The sequence below is a fragment of the Amblyomma americanum genome, chromosome 2, assembly GCF_052857255.1.
Source record: "Amblyomma americanum isolate KBUSLIRL-KWMA chromosome 2, ASM5285725v1, whole genome shotgun sequence".
Classification (NCBI taxonomy): Eukaryota; Metazoa; Arthropoda; class Arachnida; order Ixodida; family Ixodidae; genus Amblyomma; species Amblyomma americanum.
The window spans coordinates 223693674-223706573 of NC_135498.1; the positions used below are offsets into that span (position 1 = coordinate 223693674).

The 12900-nt window shown below is 44.2% G+C and overlaps 1 protein-coding gene across 14 annotated transcripts in view; it reads right to left on the minus strand.

Annotated features, from left to right (window-relative positions):
- The window catches only part of LOC144122196 (polyamine-transporting ATPase 13A3-like), a 738347-nt gene that overhangs the window by 261135 nt on the left and 464312 nt on the right, over positions 1 to 12900 (minus strand). For 8 of the 14 annotated variants that reach the window (XR_013312839.1, XR_013312840.1, XM_077655777.1 and 5 more), the window contains one exon: positions 2436 to 2545. The exons of the other annotated variants lie outside the window; for them this stretch is intronic. Coding sequence is in view for 6 of the 8 variants with exons in the window: in XM_077655777.1 (XP_077511903.1) it covers positions 2436 to 2545 (110 nt within the window). In the remaining 2 variants the exon portion in view is untranslated. The remainder of the gene's footprint in view (positions 1 to 2435; positions 2546 to 12900) is intronic. 14 annotated transcript variants of the gene reach the window in all.

Consider the following 12900-nt stretch of genomic DNA (forward strand, 5'->3'; position numbering starts at 1 on the left):
CGGCCTGTAATTTTTCAAGTCCTTGGCGTCTCCCTTCTTATGAATTAAGATAATGTTTGCATTCTTCCAAGCTTCTGGTACAGTCGAGGTCATAAGGCATTGCGTATTCAGGGTGGCTAGTTTTTCTAGCACGATGTCCCCTCCATCCTTCAACAGATCTGCTGTTACCTGATCCTCCCCAGCTGCTTTTCCCCTTTTCATTGCTTCTAAGGCTTTCTTTACTTCATCTTTCGTTACTGGCGGGATGACGCATTGCTGTGCACTGCTGTCTTTCTCATTAGCGCTCTGATTACATTGGCTACTGTACAGGTCTGTGTAGAATTCTTCGGCTACATTAACTATCTTATCCATATTGCTAATGACATTGCCCTGCTTGTCTCTTAATGCATACATCTGGTTTTTACCTATGCCTAGTTTCCTCTACCTAGGCATTCCTCTACCTCTAGTTTCATTACCTTACCAGTGTGTAACTGATGGGACACTTGCTCAATTTCGTGAGACTGTACGCGTTGCAGACTGGAAGTGTGTTGCAGTCTGTTCTGTCGATGAGACTTATAAGCTGTTTTTAACTACTTTGAAAGAAATTTACGATAAGTGTTTTCCCTGGAAGACAAAGAAATGAGACACCTAACTCCTTAAGCTTTGGGTGACACCTGTACACGTCAAAATGATGAAAGAGAATTCCAGGCTATTCAAATGTTTCATGTCTACTCGTAACCCAGAGCACCTAGCTGCTTTTAGAAAATGCCGCAAGAAGCTAACTAAAGTGCTGCAGAGATCTAAATCGGCCTACCAATCGCGTTACCACCCTAATAGGAAAAATCCGAAAGCGTTTTGGAAGCTTCTAAGCGAATCATTTCTAAATAGGAATAAAAAAGGGTCAGCTTGTGATGGATGGCTCGCCCTAGAGCACTAAATTTTTTTTTTATTTAGTCACTCTAGCTTGTCCTATTCCCGCTCTTTTCTGGCCGATAAACTCAGTGGCATGCTTATAAGCTCTAGCCCGCGTGGCTCTTTCGTCGAAGCACTCTGCGTTTTCTTCGAAATTCAGGTTTAGAGAATTTTGCTTTCAATTTATTGATCAGCAAGGAAGTCTTCAGCGTCGTAATGAACCTAAAGTCGGCTAGTTGCAGTTATTTTGTTGACCTCAAACTAAAACCAAATAACTGTGTTGCGGGTCTGTTAGCACAACTCTTAAGCATATCTAACTTATCACTAACATCAGGGATATTTCCTGCACGAATAAGATCGGTAGAAGCAACTGATATCTTCAAAGGAGGCGATAGAAATAAGTTGACAAACTATAGGCCGATTTTAATTCCCACTGTGTTTTCGAAGGCTCTTAAAAAAAGCGCAGAAAGGCCATGGGTTCTTTTCCAAATGTGCCTTAATAAATGCCAGGCAGTTTTCATTACGAAGGGACAAGTCCACGGTATGTGATTTACTGTTGGTATTTCCGACGATTTTAGAAAAGCTTGCTGTTAATCATGAAGTACTGTTCTGTAAACTTGAAAGCTATAGTGTCCCTGGTTTCTCCCTCCAGCTTCTTCGTTCTTACTTAAACAGGCGCCAACAGGTCGTTTCAGTCGATTATCACGTCTCGTTACCTTTTTATTTGACGCGGTGTTAAGGTAGCGTTCTTGGTCTGTTTCATTTTAATATCCGTGCGACCGACATCGCATCCATAGCCCATAATATAAGCAGTATTCAATACGCCGATGACACAAGTTTTTTCCCTTGTGGCTTCTCTAAACATCATTTGCTGCTGAACAGGGGGCAGCATAAGTTGGGGGATTAGAATAAGCAGTCTGCGGCGATAAGGTGGCCGCGGCTGGGACACGATAGCGTTAATTCGAGAGAGAAGTGAGAGCCTTTGTTCTACAGTGGACTTAGTCAATCTGATGATGATGGTGAATACAACGTTGTAGTGCTTTAGACCAAGCATTATGTAACTGCAAGAAGTTATATTCTCTTTACACATTTACTGCCAGCCGTGACCGCCTTTTATCAAGCGAAGAAAACGACCAACTAAAGAAGAGTAAATCCTCTTGTCCAGTGCAGACCTCATAAAAGGCTCTCACAAGCTATGCAAATACATGTTTATGCAATTATCTTCCTAAGGCACTTTTTCTGGTGTTAATAAAGGAGACTTTATAATTCACACTAACACGCTTTTGCTCACTTGGTAACATAAAACAATTTCTGAGGGGTTCGGAATAACTCCGAACTATCAATGTCGAGTGGCGGTAAGATTAACATTTCCCATTGGAAACGTGGGTGGTGGCCTCCGCAAACCACCACTGACGAGGTAAGCCTTTATATGAAAAAAACTGACGTGAATCTGACTAGACCTTGAGGCCCCAGGGGGGATGAAAGTAACGGGACGGTGAATAATGACCGCCGTCAGACACTCAGTACTGGACGAACCCTCTCACCTGATCACGGTGGGTACGCAGGCGATGCTGGGAAGCTTCGAGGTGAATGGAGCGGCTACGGAGGCTTCGGTTTGCGACAGAGATATGCCCACGTCTGCTGCCTTCAGGGCCTGCACATTAATAACCTCGCTGATGGCACGAATCTGTCGTCAGACAGCATCGAAGGAGTTGGGACACCGCTTCGTGCCAGGGGAAACTGAGCGGCTTTTTTGCAATTTTCAGCCAGAGCACAACGCTTGCGCGTGGCTGGCTTGAAACTGGCGGAAAAAGAACACGCCGCCGATGGGATTCCAATCCACGACCTCGTAATTTCTAGTGCGTTGCTCTAACAAGTGAGCGACGACGGCAGCAGTCCAATCTCCTGCATCTCATCATCATCAGCAGCTTGACTACGCCCACTGCAGGGCAAATGCCACTCCCATGTCTAATTAACCCTGTCCTTTTTGACAAGGGAATAATTACTCTGGCATCCACCCAAGCGCAGCCATACGGCTACAAACGAAAGCTATACAGCTTTCTCAGAAACTTTATAGTTAAGGAAGAATTCTTCGTGTTCCGGGATTCGAACCCAGGACCACCGCTTCACTGGAGCTATCGCTCTACGAACTAAGCTTACCGGGCCGGCAAGCTAATGGTAAGGCGAGAGCGAATTAATAAGTAATTCGAAGTGGGAATAGTGTTTGTCAAATGTCTAGGGGAATCCCCCAAGGTGGAGCAGATTTGTAATAAGGGAGTAATTACTCATTGGCATCCACCCAAGCGCAGCCATACGGCTATAAACGAAAGCTATACAGCTTTCTCGGAAACTTTCTTCGTGTTCCGTTATTCGAACCCAGGACCACTGCTTCACTGGAGCTGTCGCTCTACGAACTAAGCTAACCGAGCCGACAAGCTTATGGTAGGGCGGGTGCGAATTCATCAGTGATTCGAAGTGGGAATAGTGTTGGGCAATGTTTTAGGGGAATCCCCCAAGGTGGAGTAGATTTGTGATAAGGCAGTAATTACTCTGGCATCCACTCAAGCGCAGCCATACGGCTGATAAGGAATGTTATACAGCTTTCTCAGAAACTTTTGTCGTCGACAATTTTTTAAGCACGACCTATCATCTATGCTGACTAAGAGCCCTCGAAAATTTTGCCAACTAATACGCTCAGCAGTCACCCTGAAGTTACGCTTACTGATACACAGGCGCCACTATTTTCGAGTCAGGGTGCGCACAGGTATTAATAATAATTGGTTTTTGAGGAAAGGAAATGGCGCAGTATCTGTCTCATATATCGTTGGACACCTGAACCGCGCCGTTATTAAACAACGCATTTTCGTCTGTGTCGCCCGCGAGGACGTTTCTTCATGCCCAAATATAGGTACAGTTTCAGATATGATTATGCAACTGATTACTATCAGCGAGCCCGGTATCATATCATTACTTAATAATCGCAAAAGCTCGTCCGCATCTGACCTCTTTGGCTTCAACAGCAAGTTGTTAAAAAGCACATCACAAAGCATTTCGGTAAGCTTATGCGCACTTTTTTCACAGTCATTGTCATCGGGCCCGATTCCTAATGATTGGCGTACAGCCAAGGTCATACCAATTTTTAAATCTGGCGATCGCACAGCCTCTCTTAAATATCGACCCATTTCACTAACTAGTACCGTCTGTAAACTACTGGAGCACATCATACATTCTCAAATCATAACATACCTAGAAGAGCATAATATAATCTTGAAATACCAGCACGGCTTTCGCAAGGAATATTCATGCGATGAACAGTTAGCGGGATTTAATAATGACTTGCAATCCTCTATTGACGTCGGCAACCAGGTGGGTGCCATATTCATCGATTTTTCCAAAGCTTTTGACCTCGTTCCTCACCACAGGCTACTAAAAAACTAAAGAATGTTAACATTGATGCAAGCCATTTTATGAATAAAAGATTTTTTGTCATTCAGAACACAGTTCACAAATATAAACCACTGCAATTTCTCTTTTATTGCAGTCACGTCCGGCGTTCCACAAGCGAGTGTGCTTGGTCCATTGCTTTTTCTAATATATATCAATGATCTGCCTAACTGCATCTCGTCACGTATAAGACTGTTCGCCGATGACTGTGTTATTTACCGTAAAATTACTACTGAAACTGACCAACAAGCGTTGCAATCAGACCAAAACGCGATTAATATGTGGTGTTATGACAGGCAAATGACGATAAATACCAAAATATGTGCATGACATTTACACGTTCCTCTTCCCGCATTCTACCCTCATATTTTATAGATATCAATATTGTCGAACTTACTACCACATGTAAATACCTAGGAGTGAATTTACAAAACGATCTAACATGGCATCATCTCATCAACGTTACTCTTGCAACTGCTAATCGCTCACTCGGGATCATGAAACACAGACTAAGACAAGCACCCTCACACCTAAAAAAGCCCTCATACACCACCTGGATCATACCTAAAATTAAATATCTATGTGCAATCCAATCTGGTACCCGATCCAGGATTACATCGTTCGTAACATTGAATGCCTGCAAAGCCGTGCTGTTCGCTTCATTTTTTTGGACTATTCCCCCTACACCATTGTTACATCTTTAAAAAATCGCCCCGAAATAGATCAGCTTTTATTACGACGAAAACACTCTCGACTATTTCTGTTTCACAAGCTTTATCACCACGACGTTTTGCACGACGACTTCTTACAGCCACCTTGCCTCATCTTCCCTCGCCGGGATCATCCTTACAAAGTCAATAACCCTACCTTTCATTCATCACTCTACGCGCAATCAATCATACCTAAAACCATAAGTGACTGGAATAGCCTACCATCAGATATTTCTACCGAGGTTCACCCAGACAAATTTCACAACATACTGCACATTCACATCAGAATGTGACGCCCATGTGCACCACTTGTATAGAGTCAGTAGTCCTTCTTTTGTGATTCCTCGAATAGCACTACCTTTTTCCAGATGTTTCCTTTCCATTCTTTTTTTTTCTTTCAGCGTTGTTTTGTATATTTAATCCCAGCTGTTTAAAATTTTGCACTTTCTACTTGAGCTATAGTGTTGTTGTTATTGTTTATTATGATACTTCGAAATGATGTCTTTTTTTCTCTCTTTTCTGTTTCGAGCAAAGTGTTGTCAAAGTCCTTCGTGTGTTCCCACTATGTTGTACCCTCCCGGGAGGGCCGTAAGGGTATTTGCATAAAATAAAATAAGAATTCCTCCTAGTCCGGGATTCGAACCCACGACCACCGCTTCACTGGAGCTGTCGTTCGACGAACTAAGCTAACCGGAACTGCAAGCGTATGATAGGGCAAGGGCGAATTGATCAATAACTCGAAATGGGAACTGTGTTGGAGAAATGTTTTAAGGGTGGAGTAGATTTGTATTAAGGGAGTAATTACTCTGGCATCCACTCGAGCGCAGCCATGCGGCTAATAATGAATGCTATACAGCTTTCTCAGAAACTTTGTAGTTAAAGAAGAATTCGTCCTGGTCCAGGATTCGAACACATGACCACCGCTTCACTGAAGCTGTCGATCTACGAACTATGCTAACCGGAACGGCAAGCTTATGCTAGGGCAAGGGCGAATTGATCAATAACCTGAAGTGGGAACTGTGTTGGTGAAATTTTTTAAGGGAATCCCCCAAGGTGGAGTAGATTTGTGATAAGGGAAAAATTACTCTCGCATCCACTCGAGCGCAGCCACACGATTGATCAGGAATGCTATACAGCTTTCTCGGAAGCTTTGTAGTTAAAGAAGAATTCGTCCTGGTAGAGGGGATTCGAATCCAGGACCACTGCTTCACTGGAGCGGACGCTCTACGAACTATGCTAACCGGAACGGCAAGCTTATGCTATGGCAAGGTCTTATTGATCAATAACTTGAAGTGGGAACTGTGTTGGTGAAATGTTTTAAGGGAATCCCCAAAGGTGGAGTAGATTTGTGATAAGGGAGTAATTACTTTGGCATCTACTCGAGCGCAGCCATGCGGCTAATAAAGAATGCTTTACAGCTTTCTCTGAAGCTTTATAGTTAAAGAAAATTCTTCGTGGTCCGTGGTTCAAACCCGTGACCACCGCTTCACCAGAGCAGTCGCTTTACCAACTGAAATAACCGGGACGTCAAGCCTATTGTAGGGCGAGGTCGAATTGATCTATAACAAAAAGTGGGAACAGTGATGGGCACGGAACAGCTTGCCGTCCCGGTTAGGTCACTTGGTGAAGCGACTGCTCCGGTGAAGCGGTCGTCCCGTGTCCGAACGCCCGCACGAGGACAAATTTTTCTTTATCTACAAAGTTTCTGAGAAAGCTCTATAGCTCTCCTTTGTAGCCGTATGGCTACTCTTGGGTGGGTGCCAAAGCAATTACTCCCTGATTACAAATCTATTCTACCTTAGGGAATTCCCCTAAAACATTTGACCGACCCACTCATTTGCAAACTGCGGCTTTCATATCCCCGCAACTTCTTGATCTCATCCGCCCACCTAACCTTCTGCCACCCCCTGCTACGATTGCCTTCTCTTGGAATCCACTCCGTTATCTTTAAGGGACCAGCTGTTATCTTTCCTTCGCATTGCATACGCCCTGCCCAAGGCCATTCCTTCCTCTTGATTTCGCCTAGGATGCCATTAACCCGCATTTGCTCCCTCACCAGATATGCCCTATGTTGCGTGCAACCTAACCATCAGAGTGCTCAGAAGCGCCACTATCGAGCTGAGTAGCGGACGTAGAACGTCCTGTATTACGTGAAGGCGACCAAAAAGTAAAAGGGGAATCTCAATGAGAATTCTCCTATGCTACCTATGGGAACAAGGCAATAAACGACTCCCTCGTTAAGCGATTACGCTGTCAAGAAATGGGAAATGAGGGCCCATTAAGGTATACAAAAGAAGCAGTCACCCAACCCATAGAAAACAGACGGGGGCAGAGACCTCGTCAGGCAACCATGCCTTTAGTCTTTGCCACCCGCAGGATGAAGTGATCTTCCTGCAAATAAAAACTGACCGACCGACCGACCGACCGACCGACCGACCGACCGACCGACCGACCGACCGACCGACCGACCGACCGACCGACCGACCGACCGACCGACCGACCGACCGACCGACCGACCGACCGACCGACCGACCGACCGACCGACCGACCGACCGACCGACCGACCGACCGACCGACCGACCGACCGACCGACCGACCGACCGACCGACCGACCGACCGACCGACCGACCGACCGACCGACCGACCGACCGACCGACCGACCGACCGACCGACCGACCGACCGACCGACCGACCGACCGACCGACCGACTGACTGACTGACTGACTGACTGACTGACTGACTGACTGACTGAGTGACTGAATGTTCCTAAACTTCTTTTATTCTTTTTATTTTGGGGTGATCATCTACGACATATCGATAGCGTTTATATTGTATGGCTGAAAGCAGAAGGAGCCAGAACACATCCTAAAGAAGGTCTCTGCCTCACCTTCACTCGCCTATGTCTGTTTGTTCTCTTCACGTGCTTCAGAACTCGACCAATATTTAAATTCTGCTGAGAAAAAAATAGTACTGCGGGAATGAGACATGACAGGAGAACGAGGAAATAAAACGACCACACATGCGCAGACATCCAACTGTTTATTCGAGACCAAAAAGGAAACGCTATATAAGGAATGCACCTAGGCGCCTAATCATCACTGTCATTAACACAAGGCCTGATTAAAATATAGACCACATTGATTTGATTTTTACGTTGCAGAATGGCCGATAAACCACGACAGAGTACTCAGTCAGCATGTCCCCATGAACTACATGTGAAGAAAACGATTAAAAACAAGTAAGGAACCTAACAACCAAACTGAGTAAAAGGGTGACAAATATGCGAAGTGGACAATGCAGGTGACCCAACAGACAACAGAAGTAAAGAAAGTATGAAGACACGATAAAATGGTGTGGCATTTGCAAAAACCGGCATGAGAGCATGGAAATAACAAAGAACAAGAGCAAAGGTGAAAATTAAAACAAGGTAAAAGAATGGAATTAGGAATAGAGAAACAACCATGACTGAAGCCAACGAAGAAGTGTAAATGAGAGCATAAAGCCAGGAAAAGCTACATTCCCGGACTTGAAGTATACCTCAGGAACAAAATTAGGACACAAGTGATACAATTATAGGTGGCCTTCTAAAAACGTGATTTCACTCAGTGAAAGCGAAATAGACGGAGTGCTGACACATTTCTTCCCCATTTTTTACGAAGTGATAGGATTCAGCCACCTCCCTTTCCGTCTTATCTCTCGATTTAAACAAAAAGTCAGTGTTGTGCAAAACCGGCTTGCAAAGTACAATATTCTTGCCCTTGCCCTTCCCTTTACAGTTCTTACAATGATGTGCCAGATCACCTCCCATATTGTTCTTCACTGCAGAGTTATGTTGGCGTGCCCGTTCTTCGTTCTCCTGCCCTGTCTCGTTCGCGCAGTGCTAACCTTTTTTTCTGCAATGAACCAACTAGCCCCCAAGAACGTTTTACTTTAAATAGGGCACATGCAGTTTTCATCTCTTGGCCACAAGCACTTTACCCAATGTTTTCTTGATTAGTTTTCGCGGAAAATTACGGCTCCTTAAAGTGAATAGCCAGTCAGTTCTTTCATACATTCATGACACAAGATAGAGTTTAGCACTTTGGTCCACTAGTGTCCTTCATAAACTGGCCAAAACTCCTATGAGTGCAAAAACCTAATACTTTGTAGGACGAATTTCTGAACACAATTATTGATCTATATGAATCGCATTTCCTGAAGTAGTTAAGAAGCGCAGGTAAAGAATCAGAAAGTATCCATGTGCTGTGATTAAACTATCATTTGCGTGTGTGTAACAGTACCGAGACTATTCTGGTGATCTGTTATGAAGATATTGTACATATTTGTTATTTCATGCATTCTCTTGTTATTGTTTTACTGCTGCCTGTCATCGCCGTGCCAAGCCGCTACGGGAGATGGGAGCTTTGTCAAGCCGCGTGCGCGGCTTTTTTTCCTTTCTCCTCAGCCATTGTACATGACTGAAATAAATGCGAAATGAAATGAATGAAATGAAAACCGTGGATAGCTCGTTACATGCTGCAAGAAATAAGCTGTTTTGTAAATTCGTTAAATCTAAGGATATAGAAATATTGAAAGAATGCAAGAGTGTTAGAAATAACTTAGCATCCTAAACAAACAGATAGCCACTCGGAATTTTACAGAGCAATTGGCTGATATTTGATATGACCCCCCGAGGACTTTGCGCATAAATTTCTATTACGGTTTACTCAGGCTTGCACTCTAACCAAACTGAATAGAGGCGGAAAAACACTACGACCTACGGGACTTGCCGTTAGATTTAAGCAGCATTCCTTAACAGTTGACGAGTATAATTCAGCTATTTGTGATTATCTAGAGAATAACACGTGGATTAATATGCCGCAATTGTTAATTCTTTTTCCCGCCACATAATCAGAAATTGCTACTATTATTAACGGCCTAAAACAACTCGGTCCCTAGATGTGTGTTTTAAAAGCTGCTCCTCTCAAGGTGGTTTCTGACTGGTTCTGTGACGTACTTGCTCACTTAAAAAATCTCGTAATGATGCATCGGTATTTTTCACCAAAACATGAAAGTTGCCATGGTATTTGCATCGTATAAGGGTGGTGCTATTGATGTCATTAATATTTACAGACCAACTTCTATCCTCCCATTATTTTTTAAAATAGTAGAGAAGGTAACTAACTGAAGGATGGTTAGTTATCTGCTGGCACACAATCTTATATCTTCATGTTAGTACCAATTCCAGAAAGAAAAATCTACAGATTGGCACTTCTGCTCGTGAGGGATGAACTTGCAACGAATATAGAAAACCAGCGGCTCACAATTGGCCACTTCTTGGACTTTAGAAAAGCATTCGATTCTCTCCATCGCGAGGTATTTGTTAAAAAATCGGCAGACTACGTTATCAGATACGTTTCACGAAGTTTTTTTGAAAATAACCTCTATGTGTAAGATTTCGTGTCCACTACGAATCTATATTCGGGCCACTTTTATTCCTTTCATGCATAATAGGCATTGTCTCAGTAACAAATACGGCTGAGATTGTTCTTTACGATGATACGAGCGCTTTCTTTTCATCACGTCAACATTTGTTTCTATATGGTAGCACCAATTTGTGGCTTAAGAATCTGTCCAAATGGTTTGTTGAAAATCGACTTAAATACTAATAAAACAACATATCAGTTTTTTTCAGCAGTAAATTGTTATTTATAGTGGGCATATGACTTCCAAATCGCATTCCCTGGACAGGGTTGCTGAAGAAATGTTTCCTTGTGTAACGTTTAATGAAAATATACGGTGGACATTCGATATAAACTATACTGTAAAAAACTTAGGGCCAGTTATATGGAAGGTAAATAGATTTCCTGCCCGTGTGCTGTGCGATGTCAGTGCACGTTAAAGATCCCCAGGTGGTCGAAATTATTCCGGAGCCCTCCACTACGGCACCTCTCTCTTCCTTTCTTCTTTCACTCCCTCCTTTATCCCTTCCCTTACGGCGCGGTTCAGGTGTCCAAAGATATATGAGACAGATACTGCGTCATTTCCTTTCCCGAAAAACCAATTATTATTATTATTATTTAACCTCCGTAAACCACGAGCGGTTACATTATTTTTGCTGTCTTGTCACTAGACTGCGATATTGCTTTCTCGCTTGGTATGTAACAACCAATATTAACATTGAAAGCCTTCTGATGCAAAAGAGGTGTATAAGGTTTATCGAAAACATCGTCAAAACTGATTTCGCTGCAGTCTACATCAAAAATCACGCAATACGGACTATAGAGAACATTTAAGATCAATAGTTGTCAGAATCAGAGGTGGGCGTCGTCACGAGGGCGAGCCCTCATGAGGGCGTCCTCGCCCTCACCTCATGAAGATTTCGCTCGATGAGGTGAGGGTGAGGGAGGGTCGGTGGATGAAAAGTCGTGAGGACGAGGGCGAGGAAGGAAAGACATGCTGAAGTGAGGGTGCGGGAGAGCAATATGCACGGTGTTAGAGCGAAGGTTGAGTCCTGGACTCTACTCCCGACTAACGTTTCTTGTCTGTGCAGCCCGCTATGAATTCCCGTATTAGAGGGCTAATTCTTAAGGCGGGGGTTCACGAGGAAGACGTAGTTTCTGCACCTAAGAGGCATACGAAGCGAACACGAAAGGCGGGGAGCCGCACGACTTCTTCGGCGCCGCGCCAGTGTTGCAAATAAAACAAACAATGGAAGCGCGCACGAATAGAGCACAGCTAGGTGTCGAAGGAAAAATAAACGATAGAAAAGGCGAAGATAATGGAACGAAAACCTTAAAAGAGTCAACACGCTTGTTGAACGAAACCTTACGGAATTAGGAATAACCCAGCGAAGAGACTGCGCCACATTGAGTGAAGCGTTGATGAGGAATTGTGTGCCGACGCGCGGCAAGCATTGTAACTGTAGTAGATGGATAGTTGTGCGAATTGAAATTTATTCATTTTGGGCAGAAACTGCTGCAACGGACGAAGGGCCGAGAATGAGGAAACACACAGACAAGCGCTGACTTGCCACTACATATTTTTATTCTGAAAATATATATGTATAACTAACCAATCACAAGTGATTGGTTATTATTGGCTGTTATTTCCTGTGTTGGGCCCGGAATGAGACTTCGATAAGGGCGAAAACGACAATATATTCTTAAACTGTACTCGTTTATTTATAGTTATGTTAAAAAGTGGTCGGCGGGTGCGCCCCGTAAAAGCTAAAAACTCTCAAGCAGGTATCCGCACAAGGCGGGATTCCCGTCAACCTCCGATTATTAAGGAGTCTAATACACAAACAACAAGTTTAACACTGTGGAATCTGGCCAGAACACGCCACCAGGCAAGATATCTGCCTCCCGCTCTCAAAGAGGTGGGAATCCACCCCAAGCCGAATCTCCATCAACCTCTGAGCCACGAGCAGATCGGACCGCCTCTTTCGGCCGCTTCAACGCAACTGCCCTAGCTCTCTCTCGGCGGAGCGCATTCCGTCTATTTCGCGCAAAAATCATACTTCTAAGTAATCACTGGTCTTCTCTCTATCACCGAAGATTTTAAACATTACTGAACCAAAGCACAATCACGACTACATACCTGCCACTTCCACCAACCGGAGTTAAGAGAGAGAAATCCCGCTCGTGCGTCGCGCCTCTGGTCCGCCAGCGCCCGAGCCCCGCGGCTCAAGCAAAACGATGGAAACAGGAAAACTGGTTTTTCAACCGGACATGAAGACTCGCACGTGCTCCCAGCAAAGGATCTTCAGTAGCCATCTCCAAGGGCTTCGATTCCACACTCTCAAACCACACAAGTAACCTTCGCTTGATATTCACCGCATGTCTCCTGTTAAGTTCAGCGTCCCTAGGATTCA